Source organism: Rhinoderma darwinii, chromosome 5 (assembly GCF_050947455.1).
Source record: "Rhinoderma darwinii isolate aRhiDar2 chromosome 5, aRhiDar2.hap1, whole genome shotgun sequence".
Classification (NCBI taxonomy): Eukaryota; Metazoa; Chordata; class Amphibia; order Anura; family Rhinodermatidae; genus Rhinoderma; species Rhinoderma darwinii.
The window spans coordinates 238,011,522-238,033,666 of NC_134691.1; the positions used below are offsets into that span (position 1 = coordinate 238,011,522).

The 22,145-nt window shown below is 40.1% G+C and overlaps 1 protein-coding gene across 5 annotated transcripts in view; it reads left to right on the forward strand.

Moving 5' to 3' along the window:
- TNS3 (tensin 3) overlaps positions 1–22,145 on the forward strand; it is a 509,208-nt gene that overhangs the window by 227,969 nt on the left and 259,094 nt on the right. For all 5 annotated transcript variants that reach the window (XM_075827007.1, XM_075827004.1, XM_075827005.1 and 2 more), the window contains exons 8-12: positions 286–336; positions 2,996–3,118; positions 5,252–5,316; positions 6,022–6,105; positions 7,379–7,491. In XM_075827007.1, the coding sequence (XP_075683122.1) occupies positions 286–336; positions 2,996–3,118; positions 5,252–5,316; positions 6,022–6,105; positions 7,379–7,491 (436 nt within the window). The remainder of the gene's footprint in view (positions 1–285; positions 337–2,995; positions 3,119–5,251; positions 5,317–6,021; positions 6,106–7,378; positions 7,492–22,145) is intronic.

Consider the following 22,145-nt stretch of genomic DNA (forward strand, 5'->3'; position numbering starts at 1 on the left):
GAGCCTGGTTCCCTGCAGTGTGTTCGGTCCCGGAAATACTACCGGCATACGGTCTGTATATCACGGACCGGATACGCTCGTGAGAATAAGGCTTAAGACAGTCATTGTACAGGAGTCCACTGTGCTTTCTATTGACCACATTACTTGGAAAAGGCCATACCTGACCCTTATCTGCACAGGTGCCTGTATCTATATAATTCGAGTGCTATATTTCTTTAGTCATAACCACCAGCTTAAATGTTCTTAAAGCAACAGTTTGTCATTTTTTTTTTCTTCTCTTAACAGGTATTAAATCTATCAGAGAGATGCTATGACCTTTCTAAACTTAACACTAAGGTATTTAACATTAAAATGTAGATTGTCTTCATTGATTGCTTACAGAGAATGGCTAGATTATCTATTTCTTTAAAGATAAGTCTATAATGTACACTTTTATGGAATTTTTAGATGAATATTTAAAAAATTCTTAAATACATATTTAAGTTTATAAACTACCAGCAGTGGTTACAAACTATTGCATGCCTTATCACAAAGTTTGACACATGGTGAAGGCCAAAGCAGAAGTTCAGATAGAAGTTGGAAGAGAATCACATTTAAACGGACTGTCCCATGAAGACAACCCTTGTCTGTATGTCCTGTTAGAACATATGGATGTCATAGACTAAGTTCCCTGCTTGGGATCCCTTTTTATGACCCAGAACAGAGAGCCATTTTGTAAGAGCGTCTCCTGCTCTAGCGGACTCAAGCTGTTAATGTATTACACGGTGGGCCATGTAATACTACATTACCCCTGCTACTGCTGCTGCAGGGGTACGGTCTGGCTGTCCACATGTTATACTCCTAAAATCAGCTGTTTGGAGGTAGTGATGATCGTGGCAATGGCTCCTATCCGAAAGGGTTGTCCAAAGCATAGATGCGCTATAAAATGTACTCTAGTATATTCTAATATACACTAAAGACACAAAGGAGCATACTAGCCAATATTAAAAGAAAATAATTTTATTAAACATATAGAAACATGTATGAAAGATAAAAAGGTACAGAGCTGGACATGAAGACTCTGAATAATTTCACTAAAACACAATTAACAGGAATCTCTCTAAGTTGCAAAATGAAGGGCAGTGTACAATACACAGACTAAAGTGAATGGACCAGTATTAATCATGACGCAAGTCATATACAACAGCACTGTAAGACAGCAATAGTATGGGTAAATTTATAAAGATAAAGTATCATAAATAACAGGTGATGTATGACCTACAGTCACGCAAAGATCTAAAAAGAGTATACAGACTATCAATCATATAAAATGAAAGAGAGGGGGTACACAGACTGCAGCCTAGATAAGCCGGACGTCCACCCACTAATACAACAACTTACCCATAATGAACGATAAATGCAGAGAGTCGAGCTAGTGTGAGTAGAAAAACCCCAACGCGCGTTTCGCGATGTGCTTCCTCAAGGGGTGTGAAGTGTCTAAAGAGATAAGAGGTATAAGTAGCGCAAGCCCCAGGTGAATCGAGTGAAACTCAGTCCAAGGAGATTCCGGCGCACGTCATCTGCCGAGACCGGAAGTGAGGCATGCCCCACTTCCAGCCCCCAGCACTCGAGCGCACACCAAAGATCCCCGACGCGTACAGGGATCCCAGGCATGCGCAGTGCGCTGTAGGGGGCAAGGAAGGGGGCCGGCCACAAACCAGCGTCGCGCAGAGGACGCGCGCACCTGATTGGACGGTGAGCACGGGAGGAGAAGAAAGATATGTACTAGTGTCCTACTGCCTATAATGGGCTATGTCAGGATCTCTCCAGTATAAGCCGAAAATACAATAAGTTAAAAGAGAAAAGACAAATGTCCAATGAGCAATATTACAAGTATAGTGTCAGAAACTCAATGAAAAAAGACATATATATTAGCATCAGACCCAAAAATAGAAGTAAAAGTATATATAGGTGAAAGTGAGTTATAAGACCCACACATATTGAAAATATGAGGGGAAGTAATAATGTAACCAAAAACGGTGATTAAGATAAAAAATTAAAAAATAATAAAAGTGAATTACATACACCATAAGGTGACATTACAGACACATAGAATCAATACTGATAACATAAATTTACAGGTGTAGGATGGATAACAAAAAATCAGAAAAATATATATGTAAAATTACAAGTAACATACACTGTGTAAACAAAGGTGATATTTAGACAACGGACATATAGTTGAGGGGATTGTTATATCCCCCATGAAGGGTAGGGCTACGAATAGCCAGGAATTCTTCTCCCTCCGTTTTCCAGATGCATACAGATCAAGAAGGACGAGTTCTCATCACAGGGAGCTGTCAGAACTATGGAATAGCAAGTACCTAAATGATTAAGAAAAAGCAGACACACACAATTAAAATCCTAATTAAAAACCAGTGGAAATGAGGGATTCTAAAGAAAAGAGGTGAAATTGAGTTGTTCGTTAAGACCAACGGGAGTCATGGATCCCAATTTCACAATCCACATGCACTCCTTTTGGGCTAGAACCTTCCTCAGATTGCCCCCTCTGATGCCACAATGTACATGTTCAATGCCAGTATATTCTAGTATATTTAGTATATTCTAATTGCATTGCTCTTTGATATGATGCCTATCAACAGGCTTAGGTCTATACATGGAGGACTGTAGTTTATCAACCTGTTTTGGTCTGGTCGTTTGTGTTTTTTTTTTTTAAAAGGTCTCCCAGTTGCGATTTCATAAAACAATAAAATAAGAGTTGCTTAAATTTTTCTACTGTTTATAACATCGCTGCTCTTGGAATAAAAATATAGAAAATTGATTCACTGACTTGTTTATTCAAGAGTACTCAAATGTTCTCCTGGCTTGAAATGCTGGCAGTCCTAGTTGTTTGCTTCTTTTTTTTATCTGCCATTTGTATGCGATGGTTAGTCACTATTCATCATACCGTGTTTCACGTTGTACAGAAAGGTCATTATTTTCATTACAAATTTAGGTAATGGATGTGGGTTGGCCGGATCTACATGCCCCCCCTCTAGATAAAATGTGCACTATTTGCAAGGCAATGGAATCATGGATGAACAGCGACCCTTTACATGTGGTGGTTATTCATTGCAGAGTAAGTTAACTCTTAACTTTTTGTTTTTGTATGTCTTTCTGCTTTCATATTCCTGCAATATCATGTTTTTGTTCTTTGTTCACATAGATTGTATATAATAAAATGTACATGTATCATGGTGAAATCACTTCAGTAGCCATCAAAATACTTAATTTCTGATCTGTATTAATTCCGTATTTTTTAATTGAAAAACCAGTGCTGTATTTTCCTACATTGTAGTAGGGAAAAAAAAATTGCCTTCTGATTGTATATTAGGAAATTGCTGGAAATGCAAAACAAAGATACGCGTTACATCTTCCCTTGCAATGTTGATTTGTGTGATATATATATATATATAGATAGATAGATAGATAGATAGATAGATAGATAGATAGATAGATAAAGCAAAAGCAGCACTGTTCCTCCAGTGTCGGGTGCACAGGTTCTTGTTCAGACACACGACGAGTGTCTCAAATAACAAACGAAATCCAATACACAAGACAGCGCTCCAAATTCAGTGAGAAGATCGGATCACTTTAATCAGCACATGCAATGTTTCAGCCCTACTCCATGGGGCCTTCCTTGCTTGAGAAAGGCCCCATGGAGTAGGGCTGAAACGTTGCATGTGGTGATTAAAGTAATCCAATTTTTTTTCACTGAATTTGGAGTGCTGTCTTGTGTATTGGATTTCGATTATATATATATATATATATATATATATATATATATATATATATATATATTTATATATTATTTATTCCAAAAAACCTCTGGAGCAAGGCATACCTTTTGAATCCTTAGTAAGTCTATATATAGTATAAAGGCCTGTGCTATTCCCTACTAAAAAAAAATAATTATGTAATGTACAACAAAATTTCACTCTGCCCATAAACAACAATAAAAATATTGAAAATATTTATTTTAACATTTTTCTTAGAGGCTCTGTCACCACATTATAAGTGCCCTATCTCCTACATAAGGAGATGGGCGCTATAATGTAGGTGACAGCAGTGCTTTTTATTTAAAAAAAAAAGATCTGTTTTCACCACTTTATTAGCGTTTTTAGATTTATGCTAATGAGTTGCTTAATGCCAAGTGGGCGTTGTACAGGGGAGTGTATGACGCTGACCAATCGCCGTCATGCACTCCTCTGCATTCATTTACACAGCGCATAGGGATCCTGCTAGATCACTGTGCTGTTTTATACTAACACATTAACGATACTGAAGTGTTTAGACAGTGAATAGACATTCCACGGGATGTCTATTCACAATCTCTGCACTTCGTTACTCTGTGGTAGTTACAGCAGAGGATGCGTAATCTCGCGAGATTACGCGGTAAATGACAGGTTACGAGATCAAGCTTCCTCTCCTGTAACTACCATAGAAACAGTAACGAAGTGCAGAGATTGTGAATAGACATCCCATGGAATGTCTATTCACTGTCTAAACACTTCATTATTGTTAATGTGTTAGTATAAAACAGCACATAGTTATCTAACAGGATCCCTATGCGCTGTGTAAATGAATGCAGAGGAGTGCATGAGGCTGATTGGTCAGCCCACTTGTTCTAAAGTGAAAATACGCCCACTTGGGCAGTAAGCAACTCACTAGCATAAATCTAAAATCGCTAATAACGTGGTAAAAATAGATAGTTTTTTTAAATAAAAAGCATTACTGTCACCTACATTACAGCGCCGATCTCCTTATGTAAGAGATAGGGCACTTATAATGTGGTGACAGAGCCTCTTTAACTAAAACTTCCAAAAGCATGCAGAAAAAGGTAGTGGGCAATGATAGTACGTACACTCGCTCCCGATCATTGCCCTGTGTAGACAAAGCAGCCATTAGCCGATGAATGAGAAAACGCTTGTTAGGCGCTTGTCCACGTGATGAAAAATGTATGGGGGCAAACAATCGCATAAACATAGTGTAAATTCAGCAAATGAGCACCGGTATGAAACGTTAATTGGCGCTATGGGCAGAACATCTGCCTGTGTAAAAGAATCTTTAAATTCGGGATAAAGACTCGGGGATAAGGGTCGCATAAGTAGCCATATGTGCCATAAAGAGATTGGATTGTTGACACACTTAGCACCTATGCAAATCATTTGACTGCAGTATAATGTGTATAATGTATGTTTCTACTTTTCAGGGTGGAAAAGGAAGAATTGGAGTAGTGATATCATCATATATGCACTTTACAAATGTATCTGCAAGGTAATTGACTATAAAAGCGCGTGCTTTATTATGTATAAGTTAATGGGGTTTGATACAGAAATTGTCACATTGGGTGACTAAGGCGTTGGGGTCGTGTTCTAAAGTTCCGGCGCTTTCCGTCAGAACGGGACCCTGAACAGACACAAACTGGCACAAACGGAAACCAGAAGTTTTGGTTTCCATCACCATTTGACAGGAAGCTCCGACGGAACGTCAGAACGGGACCCCCACGCAGATGTGAACGAGGCCTTAGAAGTGTTTTGGAAGACTTGAGAGCTCTTGTTTGTTTTTATGTGAACACTTGTGCAGAAGTATGATAAAGCAAACACCTTTGTAGTCTGATGGTAATTTTTTTTAGTGTAGAAAGGTTGTGAGGTCCATTTCTAAATGGAAGCCATTCAGTGATCAGCATGGGTCTGGCTTCTCTAATTTTAGCTGGCTTTTGCCAGACTTTTCCATGTATCATTTAATGGCAACCATTCAGATCAATGACAGTTTTTATACTACATGGATGGCCTACATTCACCAAAGCAGCTTTCCATTCTGTCTAATGGAGGGGCCCTATGTTGCCTATATTCCATAATAGGAAATATAGATCAGGCTTGTCTTCATAAGACAACGTCCTTAATTGTTTGTATTTTTCTCTGATAAATTAAAATTTATTTCAAAACGTTTTATAAATACGTTTTATTGTGCCTTTTTTAGCGCTGACCAAGCTCTAGATCGTTTTGCCATGAAGAAGTTTTTTGATGATAAAGTATCAGTACTTATGCAACCATCTCAAACAAGGTATGTATTTTTGTAATGCATCATGTACAATCTTTCAATCTAAAAATATAATTAATTGAATACAATATTAGGTATGCAATAAACATTTTACATTCCTGTATATTTTAATAACATAACATTTCAGATTTAGAAGTGGAGCTAATGTGAGTGAGTGTTCCTATGAAAATAAATCATTGGATCCTATCCGCCTAGTAAGGCCCCATGCACACGACCGTGAATAATCTCCATAATTGCGGACCGCAATACAGTCTGCAATTACGTAACCGCCCAGTTCTATTGGCCCCGGACACCTTTCCGTACCGCTGCAGAAGTGTGTCCGTGCCGTAGAACCGTGTCGGGAGTTATGGAGCATGTCCTACTTTTCTTTTTTTACGGGCCGTGCTCCCATACTTTGTATAGGAGCACGGCACAAAAATGCGGCCGGCCGTGCTAACAATCGCGGGCTGTGATTACGGGCACGGCCGTGTGCATGAGGCCTTATCGTGTATTTGAGATAAGTTCACATTGAAAAACATCTGCAAAGGGTCGTTTTCAAGTCAAATACGTTTTCCAAGCAATAGTTGTTTTCCTCCATAGATGTACTGATGGTCTCCAAAAACATACTATTGGCCAAACTGTTTGTCTATGGCAAACTACAACTTTTACATAAGCATCTGCGGTAACTTAAGGGTTCTCCCAGGATTTGAAAAAAATGAAGACTTTCTTACGAATAAAAACGGTACCACACCTTTGCATGGGTTGTTTCTAGTTCTGCAGCTCCATTTCATTGAAGCGAATGGGTCTGAACTACAATACCACGTACAACCTGTGAACAGGGGCAATGCTAAGTAGTCATGTTTTTCTAATCCTGGACGAACCCCTCCTGCCAAAATGAAAAATCTAAGTGTTAACATTTTATTTTACTGTACTGTCTTTTCCACATTGTAGTAGTTTATGGCTGTTATCACACAAGGGATGTCCGTTGCCTTTTCCTACAAATGTATCCGTTGATGCACCCAGTTATGCTCCAGATGAGCTCTGCCTAGCATAGAAAGGATTTTAAAACTGGCAGTAATGGTAGGGGAAATTGTTATAACTGGGGTCTTTCTTTAAACACAAGATACTATGTTTATGGAATAATGCTATAGATGCCTTTTTGAAGACCATTTTCATCGGAAAAACTTACACTGATCAAAACAATATATGTCCAAATGTGTGATGTGATTGCTAAATATGTATTCGAAACCACCGGAATCGTACACATGTTAAATATCATGCCACTTTGCTCTTCTAGATATGTCAACTTTCTGAATGGATTGCTATCTCGGATGGAAAAGATGAATGCGACCCCTCTCTTTTTGCATTATGTAATTCTCCATGGTATTCCTAATTTTGATACAGGTGGTTGTAAGTATTTAAGGTTTTGAAAACATTATTTGTGTACATAAGATGAGAAATGACGCACAATTTATGCATTATTTTAGTACAGATGAAGTTGGAACATACTGTAGAGTTTGCAAGATTCCTAATGATTGTTTTGTCTTTTCTATGAGAGATATATATAAATCAGCTGCTAATACTTCTTGCATTGTAGATATGATTTTTATTTTTTTTCGTTATGACATTTCCTTATTTTTCAAAACGGAGTGCACTTTGTTTTTTTTTTTTAACTGATAATTTTACACAACAGTTGAAAAAAATGTTTTTTTTCTTTTACCCCTTAACCCCTTGCGTACCTTCTCCGCAATACTACGTCGCAGGCCGCTCATTGCAGCGTACCTTCGCCGTACTATTGCGGAGAAGGAATAAACTGTCACTATGTGAAATCACATAGTGATATAACAGCGGCGGCAGCTGTCATTGACAGCTAACCATCTCTGCTACCGGCCTGGGGACCAATTCGCAGTCCCCAATGCCGGCGATTGCTGCGATTGGTCAGTCTCTGAAGACTGACCAATCACAGCCGTCTGTGACGTCGCCTACAAGAGAAAGCTCCTGTCACTTTCTCTGATCTCCTCATTTCTGTGAGATCCGTGAGGAGATCAGAGAAAGCGGTGTAAAAAAAACAACCCAGTATTTTTATTAACCCCTTCCCGAAAATGGGCGTATAGTAACACCCTGAGGATGAAGCGGGCACAGGAGCTGTGCTCGCTCCATCTTCATCGGATGTCGGCTGTAATATACAGCCGACATCCCACTGCAACTACAGCGATCACTGTCCTCTCCGATCGCTGTAGTTTAACCGCTTAAATGCCACTGTCAATAGCGACAGCGGCATTTAAGTGATTGATACAGAGGGAGGGGGCTCCCTCTGCACCCCATTGCCCACCCCCCACCCCCCCCGCGAAAAATCGCGGGGTTCTGATGTTTAAAATGGCAACCAGGAAGCCTAGCAACGGCTTCCTGGTTGCCAGGTACGGGAGCCTATTAGGTCCTGCCCAAGGCAGGACGTAATAGGCTCAACTGTCAGTTGTAAAGTGACAGTTACAATACACTGCACTACACACGTACTTACAGAAGTAGTGCAGTGTATTGTACAGGGGATCAGAAGATCAGATCTTCCAGTCCCCTAGTATGTGTAAAATAAAAAGTGAAAAAAAGTAAAAAAAAAGTTTTAGGTAAATAAATAAAAGTTTTATGTAATAAAAACAATAATCTCCTTGTTTCCCTGATCAAGCCCTTTATAATTAGAAAAAAAAAAGGTCGTATTGGCCTGATCTAAAAAAAAAATCATATTTATCCCGCACAGTGAACACCGTAAAAAAATACAATAAAAAACAATGGCAGAATTTCCTTTTTTGGTCACATTGTTTCCAAAAAAATGGAATAAAAAGTGATCAAAAAGTCGCGCGTAGCCAAACATGGTACCAATAAAAACTACAGTGTGCCATGCAAAAAACAAGCCCTCACAAAGCTCGGTCGACAAAAAAATAAAAAAGTTATGGCTCTCAGGACATGGTGACACTAAAACATTTTATTTAGAAAAGTGTTTTTATTTTGTAAAAGTAGTAAAACATATAAAAACTATATAAATTTGGTATTGCCATAATCGTATCGAACCGCAGAATAAAGTAAACATGTTGTTTATACTGCACAGAGAACGCCGGTAAAAAATAATAAAAAAAATAGTGAAAGAATTTGTTTTTTGGTCTCCTCACCTCAGAAAAAATGGAATAAAAACTGATCAAATTATCGCATGTACCTCAAAATGATACTAATAAAAACGACCGCTCATACCATGAAAATCAAGCACTCACACTGCTCGTCAACGGAAAAATAAAAAGTTATGACTCATGGAACGCAATAATGAAAAACGACGGCCCAGACTCATTTATATGTGCAGCAGTTCTTCACCTAAAACCCCACGTCATCATTTGCAGCCCCCACAGGTAGACCCTGTAAATGCAGAGGAAACTATGACATTTTGGGGTCTGTGCTACATATGGGGCTAGTGAAGAAGTCAAAGATTAGCAATACTGGAGTGCGGCTGTTTTTTACAACACCACAGACACCTAGAAGTGCGACTCCTGCACCCAATAATCCGGCCTGTTCATAAAGGATTGATTCAAAGCGTACGTCACTATCCATGGATAATTAATTTTATTATTCATTCTCCCCATTATTACATCATCCTATTATGACCTGTTGCACTCCGCCCAGCTTACATTTACCCTGAAGTACTCCACATAGCTTACATATACCCTGATGTGCTCCGCACAGCTTACATATACCCTGATGTACTCCGCCCAGATTACATATACCCTGATGTACTCCGCCCAGCTTACATATACCCTGATGTACTCCTCACAGCTTACATATACCCTGATGTACTCCGCACAGCTTACATATACCCTGATGTACTCTGCACAACTTACATATACCCTGATGTACTCCGCACAGCTTACATATACCCTGATGCACTCCGCACAGCTTACATATACCCTGATGTACTCCGCACAGCTTACATTTACCCTGAAGTACTCCACATAGCTTACATATACCCTGATGTACTCCGCACAGCTTACATATGCCCTGATGTACTCCGCCCAGATTACATATACCCTGATGTACTCCGCCCAGATTACATATACCCTGATGTACTCCTCACAGCTTACATATACCCTGATGTACTCCGCACAGCTTACATATACCCTGATGTACTCTGCACAACTTACATATACCCTGATGTACTCCGCACAGCTTACATATACCCTGATGCACTCCGGCCAGCTTACATATGCCCCCACATTATAAACTGAAACACCAGTAAAACACTAAACAAAATCTGCGCTCCAAAAGCCAAATGGCGCTCCTTCTGGGCCTGGCAGTGTGCCCAAACAGCAGTTTATGACCACATATGGGGTATTACCGTACTCTGGAGAACCGCTTAACAATTTATGGGGCGTATGTCTCCAGTGGTACAAGCTGGGCCCAACACATTGGGCACTGAAATAGCATATATGTGGAAAATGGCAATTTTCAATCTGCAACATCCACTGTGCACTAATTTCTGCAAAACCTCTGGGGGTCAAAATGCTCACTACACTTCTAGATGAATTCCTGGAGGGGTGTAGTTTCCTAAATGGGGTCACTTCTCGGGAGTTTTCACTTTACTGGTACCTCAGCGCAATGCAACATGGCGTCAAAAACAAATTTTGTAAAATCTCCACTCCAAAAACGAAATTGCACTTTTTTCGTTTAGACCCTTGCCGTATGTCCAAATAGCCGTTTACAACCACATATGGGGTAACTTCCTACTCAGGAGAAATTGTGTAACAAATTTTGGGGTGTCTTTTCTCCTGTATTCCTTGTGGAAATGAAAAATTCTGAGCTAAATAATCACTACACCTCTAATTTAATTCTTTCAGGGGTATAGTCTTCAAATTGGGATCACACCTGGGGAATTTCTGCTGTACTGGTACTTCAGGGGCTCTGCAAATGCGACATGGCCCCCCAGAAACCAATTCAGCAAAATCTGAGCTGCAAAATCCAAATGGTGCTCCGTCCCTTCTGATCCCTGCCGTGGGTCCAAACAGCAGTTTATTACCACATATGGGGTGTTGCCGTAATCAGGAGAAATTGCTTTACAAATGTCGAGGTGCTTTTTCTCCTTTATTCCTTATAAAAATTAGAAAATTCTGTTTTTTTTCCAAAAAAAAGTATTTTCATCTTCACAGACTAATTCCAATAAATTCAGCAAAAAACCTGTGGGGTCAAAATGCTAACTATACGACTAGAAAAATTCCTTGAGGGGAATAGTTTCCAAAATGGGGTCACTTTTGGGGGGATTCCTGTTTAGGTCCCTCCAGGGCGTTGCAAACGTGACACGGCACCGAAAACCATTCCAGTAAAATCGGAGCTCCAAAGTCCAAATGGCGCTCCTTCCCTTCTGAGCCCTGTTGTGGGTCCAAACAGCAGTTTATTACCACATATGGGGTATTTCCGTAATCGGGAGAAATTGCTTTACAAATGTTGGGGTGCTTTCTCTCCTTTATTTCTTGCAAAAATTAGAAATTTTTACGTTTTTCCAGAAAAAAAGTAGATTTTCTTTTTCACAGACTAACTCCAATAAATATAGCAAAATACCTGTGGGGTCAAAATGCTAACTATACACCTAGATAAATTCCCTGAGGGGTGTAGTTTAAAAAAATGGGGGTCACTTTTGGGGGTTTCCACTGTTTTGGCACCACAAGACCTCTTTAAACCTCACATGGTGCCTAAAACATATTTTGAAAAAAGGAGGCCCCAAAATCCAAGAGGTGCTCCTTTGCTTCTGAGGCCTGTGTTTCAGTCCATTAGCACACTAGGGCCACGTGGGATATTTCTAAAAACTGCAGAATCTGGGCAATAAATATTGAGTTGCATTTCTCACGTAAAACCTTCTGTGGTACAGAAAAAAATGTATTGCATAGGAATTTAGTAAAAAAAAAAAATGAAATTTTGAAAATTTCAGCTCTACTTTCCTTCAATTCCTGTAAAACGCCTAATGGGTCGAAACACTTTCTGAATGCTGTTTTGGATACTTTGAGGGTTGCAGTTTTCAAAATGGGGGGGGGGGGGGGGTTTCTAATATATAGGGCACTCAAAACCACTTCAGAACTGAACTCGTCCCTGAAAAAATAGCTTTTTGAAATTTTCTTAAAAATATGAGAAATTGCTGCTAAAGTTCTAAGCCTTGTAACGTCCTAGAAAAATAAAAGGATGTTCAAAAAAACGATGCAAACATAAAGTAGACATATGGGAAATGTTAATTAGTAACTATTTTGTGTGGTATTACTATCTGTTTTACAAGCAGATACATTTAAAATTGGAAAAATCATAATTTCTTAAAATTTTCTCAATTTTTGTGTTTTTCACAAATAAGCAATGAATTTATCGACCAAATTTTTTCACTAACATAAAGTACAATATGTCACAAGAAAACAATCTCAGAATCAATTGGATAGGTAAAAGCATTCCAGAGTTATTACCACATAAAGTGACACATGTCAGATTTGAAAAAATAGGTTTGGTCCTCAAGGCCAAAATGAGCTGGGTACTCAAGGGGTTAAAGGGGTTTTTCCACGAGAGACATATATGACACATCCACAGGATATGTCATAAATGTTAGATAGATGCAGGTCCCAGCTCTGGGACCCGCACCTATCTCCAGAACAGGGCCCCCTAAACCCTGTTCAGCCGCTGTGTGTTGCGGCTGAATGAGGTGTTTTCCGACCATGAAAAACTTCGTGGTCGTGAGTTGTGTACCTCGCAGAGCTACGCTTTATGCGTAACTCCAATAGTAGTGAATGGCAGTTACAGAAGCAGCGTCGTCTGCGAGCTGCGCTGTTTCCATAACTACCATTCAGTTCTATGAGACTTGTGCAAACCGCATAGCTCCGCGAGTTACGCTGTTTACGTAACTCACGACCATCGCATTCAGCCGCAACACACAGCGGCTGAACAGGGTTTAGGGGGCCCCGTTCTGGGGATAGGTGTGGGACCCGCATCTATCTGACATTTATGACATATCCTGTGGATGTTCTTTCCAACAAAGCAGTAGGACAACAGCACACGTCTCCAAATCTTCAAAAAGGTTTTATTGTCAAAACATCTTGCGACAAACAGGCAACGTTTCAACCCGCAGTGAGTGAAGGGTCTTTCTCAAGCCCAAATCTAAAACCATCTTAAATAAATAGGTGCATTTGATCACATGGTGCATTCCAACCTATCAAAATTGTGATTAGTCTCCCAGGTGAATTATACATTATCAATCAGCTGGTTATATAACAGTACAAATGTGTAAAAAATCTACATACAATGTACATTCAATGCAACAGTTGATATATATATATATATGACAATCATTATCTTGCCAAACGAAAACGATGAAGAGAAGTTCACCACACTACAGTTCCCAGCACCGATCCCAGGTTTTCATTGCGCATGCTCCATAGTCAGTGGATCAGAGAGGCACAGTATGCAGCACATCAAGCCTCATCCATTTCAATCTAGACAGATCGGTGTAATCATCTAATCAGGTCAGTATCGAAATCATATTTAATTCAATTCCACATCTTCTCACTCAAGTGTGTTATGCACCAATGTTATGAGCCCGGACGCCTTAACCATGCAACCAAAAGGTCACATGTTCATAAGTGTCCAATGATTAAGCAGAAGAAGAAGCATCACCCTATAATCCTGTATGTATATGTCCTAACCATAATCAAGTCATAATCTGTTATATGTCCCACTTAAAGAGGCTCTGTCACCAGATTTTGCAACCCCTATCTGCTATTGCAGCAGATCGGCGCAGCAATGTAGATAAGAGTAACGTTTTTATTTTTAAAAAACGAGCATTTTTGGCCACGTTATGACCATTTTTGTATTTATGCAAATGAGGCTTGCAAAAGTACAACTGGGCGTGTATTATGTGTGTACATCGGGGCGTTTTTACTTCTTTTACTAGCTGGGCATTAGGAATGGGAGTGTATGATGCTGACGAATCAGCATCATCCACTTCTGTTCGTTAACACCCAGCTTCTGGCAGTGCAGACACACAGCGTGTTCTCGAGAGATCACGCTGTGACGTCACTCACGTCCTGCATCGTGTCGGCACCAGAGGCTACAGTTGATTCTGCAGCAGCATCAGCGTTTGCAGGTAAGTAGCTACATCGACTTACCTGCAAACGCCGATGCTGCTGCAGAATCAACTGTAGCCTCTGGTGCCGATGTGTCCTCGCTCATCCGACACGATGCAGGACCTGGGGCAGGAAGTGAGTGACGACACAGCGTGATCTCTCGAGAACACGCTGTGTCTGCACTGCCAGAAGCTGGGCGTTCTGAAGAGAAGTGGATGATACTTCTCGTCAGAACGCCCAGCTAGTAAAAGAAGTAAACACGCCCAGATGTAACACACATAATACACGCCCAGTTGGACTTTTACTTTAAACACGCCCAGTTGGACTTTAGCAAGCCTCATTTGCATAAATACAAAAATGGTCATAACTTGGCCAAAAATGCTCGTTTTTTAAAAATAAAAACGTTACTGTAATCTACATTGCAGCGCCTATCTGCTGCAATAGCAGATAGGGGTTGCAAAATCTGGTGACAGAGCCTCTTTAAGCTAAATCATAACCGTGATCAAAAAATAACTGGGAGCGATCGTAACATATGTCCGATACACAGACAGGTGTACAGCGTGATAACACAAATGACTAGAGAAGACCTGTTCGTAGGTTCATATAACTACCTTTCAGCCCATAATATTTAATTACTGTAGATATATATCATAGATAAGGGTACTCTTGCATAGCAAGCCAAAGAAGAGAATGAAAGCGGAAAATTACTGTACGTAGTCTCCATCCTGATTGTGTGTTTGCTGATGTGTGGTGAACGAACCTCCATGATAAACACATTTCAACTGCAAAAATAGAAATAGCAATGAATAAAAGTATATCGATAATCACCAAATAAAGTGCAAAATGTTAAAAATGTGTTAAAAACAGCAATGAAAACTCAGAGACCAGGTATTATTTTGTACTCTAAATTCAGGCCCCTAGGATATAGTGTCGAGTTCATAAATCCAGCGTAATTGTTTTCTTTTTAACAACTTCTGTCTATCCCCACCCCTTATGAGTATTGGAACACAGTCTAATATCCTAAACCTCAATTGATTGAACTGATGGTTCTTCTCAATGAAGTGTTTTGGTAATGGTAGCTCTATCATTTTCTTCCTAATTGTACTCTTTTGTTTATTGATCCTCAATTTAATAGGCATGGTCGTCTCTCCTACATAAATGAATGAACATGGGCACGTTCTCATATACACGACAAAATCCTAATTACACGTGAATCTGTCTGATGTTGAGAACTTTTCCAATATAGGGGTGCTCAAACTTATTGCCTTTTTAGAATATTATTACAATTACAGCAATTCAAACAAGGAAAGTTTCCATTTTGTGTATCTTTCTTTTTGCTACCCACATCTGACTTAACCAATGAATCTCTAATATTCCTAGACCTTCGATAGGAGATAATGGGTGGTGTATTAAATGTAACAATCTCACTATGTTGCTTGGACACTATTGGCCAATTTTTACGTAGAACATTATTTATGCGACCACTCAAGTTGCCAAACGTTGATATGAATTGTATTCGATCAACCTGTTTCTACTTCTTTTTGGGTTCCAATGGATCAGTTTCCAATCTATTTCTATGTTTCTGTACAAGGTTCCCAGGGTAACCCCTCTTCTTGAATTTGTTGCACATCTGTGTCAACCTAACCTGTTTCTGTGTTGAATCTGATACTATTCTATCAACCCGTAGTAGTTGGCTCCATGGTAAAGATTCTATCATGTGTCTGGGATGATTACTACTGTACAAGAGAAGATTGTTTCTATCCGTTGCCTTAACAAATAAAGCTGTTAGGAATGTTCCAGTTCATGGTCAGAACAAACCATCGTGAACTGCAGTGCCGGGATATGACTGTTCAATTCCAAAAGGAACAGGACTAAAGACAGTCTATCACCCTCCAAGATGACAAAAATGTCATCAATAAATCTCCACCAGCAGCGGATCTGACCCATAAAGGTGGAGGTGTAGACGTACTCATCCTCAAAGATGGTCACCAAAGAGAAAGTAATTCCTCCTTAGTACCAACTCCAGCAGCTAGACATATCCTGTGGATGTGTCATACATTTTTCTCATGGGAAAACCCCTTTAACCCCCTTCCCGCTCCTGGACGTACTATTAGGTAATGGTAACTATAGCGTTCGCGCTCCATGACCTAATAGTACGTCTCGGGAGTAACGGCCGTTTCGGCCGTCCTCCCGACACATACAGGAGCAGTGACAGCTGCTGTCTTGTTCAGCAGCTGTCACAGCTCCTACAGCGGGGACGGATCGCTGTGTCCCCGCTGATTAACCCCTTAAAAGCCGCGTTCTATAGAGATCGCGGCTTTTTAGGGGTTAAGCTGCCATCGCCGGCCTGCTACACGATAGCGGCCGGCGATGGTGACTATGGCAACCGGACACCATAATAATAAACCGTACCACAATCACAATTGTTTGGTCACTTCACCTCCCAAAAAATGGAATAAAAAGAGATCAAAAAGTCGCATGCACCTAAAAATGGTACTGATCGAAACTACAGTTCGTTACGCAAAAAATAAGTCTTCGCACGGCTTTATTGATTGAAAAATAAAAACGTTCTGGCTCTTAGAATAAGGTAACACAAAAAGTGAATGATTTTTTACCAAACTTATTTTATTGTGCAAACGCCATAAGACATAAAATAAAACTATAAACATCTGGTATCGCCGTAATCGTATCGCCCCGCAGAATAAAGTGAATATGTCATTTATAGCGCACGGTGAATGCTGTAAAAAAAATAGAATAAAAAAACAATAGTAGAATTGCTGTTTTTTAGACACCACCCCACCTAAAAATAGAATAAAAACTGATCAAAAAGCCGCATGCACCCCAAGAAAACTACAATGGATTCCTCAAGGGGTATAGTTTCCAAATTGGGGTCACTTTTGGGGGGTTTCCAATGTTTTGGCACCACAAGACCTCTTCAAACCGGACATGGTGCCTAATAAAAAAGAGGCCTCAAAATCCACTAGGTGCTCCTTTGCTTCGGAGGCCGGTGCTTCAGTCCATTACCGCACTAGGGCCACATGTGGGATATTTCTCTAAACTGCAGAATTTGGGTAATAAGTATTAAGTTGCGTTTCTCTGATAAATCCAATTGTGTTGTAAAAAAAATGGAATAAAGAGGATTTTCGGACAAAAAACTTCACCTCTACTTTGCTCTAAATTCCTGTGATACAGCTAAAGGGTTCATAAACTTTCTAAATGCTGTTGTGAATACTTTGAGGGGTCTAGTTTCTAAAATGGGGTGTTTGATAGGGGTTTCTAATATATGGGCCCCTCAAAGCAACTTCAGAACTGAACTGGAACCTAAAAAAATAAATAAATGAGGCAATACTTCACTTCTTACATTATACTGATAATGAGCCGTGCCCACCCCGAGATTACCCCAGTTTTGACCGTTTGTATAAACGGAGACCCCTATTAGACCGTTTCAGTGCCCGGTTTTCCAAAGCATTCACCCCCAAGAAGTGTATTTCTATTGATGAGTCCCTGGTACATTTTAAAGGGAGGGTTCAATTCCGCGAGTACCTGCCGGGTAAGAGGGCAAGGTATGGCGTGAAGAGGTCTAAGCTGTGCGAGAGTGCATCAGGGTATACCTACAGGTTTAGGATATATGAAGGAAAGGCCACCCCCAAACCAGACTGCATCCTGGACTACAAAAGGTACATGGGAGGGTTGGACTTGTCGGATCAAATCCTGAAGCTCTACAGCTCCATGCGGTGTGGTATAAGAAGCTGGCCGGGCACATCATACAGATGGCTTTGTACAATGCGTACGTGCTACGTCGATGTGCAGGCCAGACGGGAACTTTCCTGGAATTTCAAGAGGTGATTATCAAGAACCTAATCTTTAGGGACCAAGAAGGGGGAGAACCCAGTACTTCTGGAAGCGGGGCCACACGCATCGTACCAGGGCAGCAACACTTTCCAGGAGAAGTTCCCCAAACTGGCAAGAAGTGAAAAAGTCAAAAGAGATGCAAAGTCTGCTATAAGGGATGACACAATATATCAATGTGACATGTGTCCCGAATAACCAGAGCTCTGTATGAAAGTGTTTTAAAATTTATCATACATCCCTTGGTTTATAATTTACCCCAATTTTACTTACCCTGATGCACTCCGCACAGCTTATCCCCCCTCGTCTTTCCCCTCTGAGCCCTGCTGTGTGCCCAGGCAGCTGATAACAGCCACATGTAGGGTATTGCCATACCCGGGAGAACCCACATTACAGTTTATGGGTTGTATGTCTCCGGTCAAAATGCTCACTACACCTCTAGATGAATTTTAAGGGTGTAGTTTTTAAAACGGGGTCACTTCTTGCGGGTTTCAACTGTACTGGTACCTAAGGGGCTTCTGCATACATGACTTTGCACTAGAAAATCCCCAGTAGGCCAAATGGTGGTCCTTTCCTTCTGAGCCCCCCCATGGGCCTAAACGGCAGTTTATCACCACAAATGGAGTATTGCGGCACTCAGAACAGATTGCGCAACAGAATGGGGTATTTTGTTTCTTGTGAAAATAAGAAATTGTTAGCCAAAACTACATATTTGAAAAAAATAATTTTGTTTTCATTCCCAGCCCAATTCAAATAAGTTCTGTGAAGAAACTATGGGGTCTAAATGGTCAGATTACCCATAAATTAATTCCTTGAGGGGTGTAGTTTCCAAAATGGGGTCACTTCTGGCGGGTTTCCATTGCTTTGATACCTCTGAGGCTCTGCAAATGCGACATTGCACCCGAAAACCAATCCAGCAAAATCTGTACTCCAACAAACACATAGCGCTCCTTTCCTTCTGAGCCATCCCATGAGCCCAAACGGCAGTTTATCACCACAAATGGGGTATTGCCACACTAAGGACAAATTGGGCAACAAAATGGGGTATTTTGTTCCCTGTGAAAATAAGAAATTTTTATCACAAATGACATTTTATTGGAAAAAATGACATTTTTTTCATTTCACAGCCCAATTCAAATACGTGCTGTGAAAAAACTGCGGTCAAAATGGTAACAACAACCATAAATGAATTCCTTGAGGGGTGTAGTTTCCAAAATGGGGTCACTATTGGGGGATTCCTACTGTTTTGGCACCTCAACACCTCTTCAAACCTGGCATGCTGCCTAAAATATATTCTAATAAAAAAGAGGCCTCAAAATGCACTAGGTGATTCTTTGCTTCTGGGGCTTGTGTTTTATTCCACGAGCGCAGTAGAGCCACATGTGGGACATTTCTAAAAACTGCAGAATCTGGACAATACATATTTAGTAGTATTTCTCTGGTAAAACCTTCTGTGTTACAGAAAAAAAAATGAATAAAATTGAAATTCAGCAAGAAAAATGAAATTGGCAAATTTCACCTCCACTTTGCTTTAATTCCTGTGAAATGCCTGAAGGGTTAAAAAACTTTCTAAATGTTGTTTTGAATACTTTGAGGGGTCTAGTTTTTAAAATGGGGTGTTTTATCAGGGTTTCTAATACATAGGCCCCTCAAAGCCATTTCAGAACTCAAGAGGTACCTTAAAAAAAGGCTTTTGAAATTTTATTAAAAATATGAGAAATTGCTGTTTATGTTCTAAGTCTTGTAACGTCCAAGAAAAATAAAAGAATGTTCAAAAAACTACGCCAATCCAAAGTAGACATATGGGAAATGTGAACTAGTAACTATTTTGGGTGGTATAACCGTCTGTTTTACAAGCAGATGCATTTAAATGCTGAAAAATGCTATTTTTTCACAATTTTCTCTCAATTTTGCAATTTTTCACCAATAAACACTGAATAGATCGACCAAATTTTACCACGAACATGAAGCCCAATGTGTCACGAGAAAACAATCTCAGAATCGCTTGGATAGGTTTAAGCATTCCGACGTTATTACCACATAAAGTGAAATATGTCAGATTTGAAAAATGGGCTCTGAGCCTTAAGGCCCAAACTAGGCTGCGTCCTTAAGGGGTTAAAGAGGTATTCCAGACTTAGGCATTTATGGAATATCCACAGGATATTCCATAAATGTCTGATAGATGCGGGTCCAAGTTTGGGACTCGCGCAGATATTGAGAACGGGGTCACCTGATCCCCGTTTTGCCGGTTTTGTGGCCACTGGCCGCAAATTTAAGGTGGGGACTAGTGGGACTACTCTATGGGAGATAAGGAAACATCTGAGCAGCGTTTGCTTGGCTGTTTCCATTGCTCCCATGGAGTAGAATGGAGAGAGCCATGCGACCCCCTCCACTAGTCACCACCTGGAATCTGCAGCCAGTGGCGTCTCCTCAGACGACACAGGGGTCCGTTCTCGATATAGGTGCCGGTTGCAGAGCTGTGACACGCACCTGTTAATATTCCATATGTCTAAGTTAGGAATGCCCCTTTAAGGATGCAGCTGGTTTGGGCCTTAAAGACCGCTAATACACCCTTTCACGGTGGCCGTTAAGGGTACTTATGTCAGAACGCCACCTTTTCACATCGCTCTGACATAAGCCCGGCACGGGTGTCGGTGCGGTCTGAAGACAGCCGGACACCTGCTCAAACTGGTGGGGTCGATTTCAACATTGATCTTACCCGTTTAACCCCTTAGATGCGGCGCTCAATAGCGAGCGCCGCATCCAAGTGGTTTTGGATGGAGGGAGCGCCCTCTCGCACGCCATCGGCACCCTGCAATCGCAATTGCAGGGTACCAATGGCTTCTATTGCAGCTGGGGGCCTATCAAAGGCCCCCAGGTCTACCTGTGGTGGATGCCTGCTAAGCCATGCCTGAGGCATGACCTAGCAGGTGCCTGTCAGTTTTACACTGACCGGCAATAATACGATTCGCATAGTGAAGTCAAATAGTGGGACTAAAAATAAAGTTATCAAAAAGTTTAATAAAGTTAATAATAAATTAAATTCCCAAATAAATAAACATGGAAAAACCCACTTTTTCACTTTTATATAATACTTTACACATTTGGTATCGCCGCGTCTGTAACCACCCCACCAAGAAAGTTATTGTTATTTAAACCGCACGGTGAACGCCGTAAAAAAAGAAAAAAACAATGCCAGAATTGCTGTTTTCTGTTCATCCTGCCTTCAAAAAAATGTGATAAAAAGTGATCAAAAAGTTGCATGTACTCCAAAATGGTACCAATAAAAACTAGAAGTCGTCCTGCAAAAAACAAGCCCTCATACGGCTGCATTGACGTAAAAATAAAACTCTTATGGCTCTAAAAGCATGGCGACACAAAAACAAATAATTTCGAAAAAAAAGTGTTTTCACTGTGTAAAAGTAGTAAAACATACAAAATCGATATAAATTTGGTATCGTCACAATCTTAACCCCTTCCCTCTTTAGCCACTTTTGACCTTCCTGACAGAGCCTCATTTATCAAATATGACATGTTTCACTTTATGTCGTAATAACTTCGGAATCCAAGCGATTCTGAGATTTTCTCGTGACACATTGGACTTTATGTTACTGGCAAAATTTGCTCGATTGATTCAGTATTTCAATGTGAAAAACACCAAAATGTAGCGAAAAATTGCAAAAATTAGCATTTTTCTAAATTTAAATGTATTTGCTTGTAAGACAGGCAGGTATACCACACAAAATAGTCGCTAATTAACATTTCCCATATGTCTACTTTAGATTGACATTGTTTTTTGAACATCCTTTTATTTTTCTATGACGTTACAAGGCTTAGAACTTTAGCAGCAATTTCTCACATCACATTTTCAAGAGCTAGTTCAGTTGTGAAGTGGCTTTTAGGGCCTTATATATTAGAAACCTCCAAAAAAAAGTCACCCCATTTTAGAAACTTCACCCCTCAAAGTATTCAAAACAGCATTTAGAAAGTTTCTTAACCCTTTTGACATTTCACAGGAATTAAAACAAAGTAGAGGTGAAATTTACAAATTAAATTTTTTGTTGCAGAAATTCATTTTTAACCCTTTTTTTT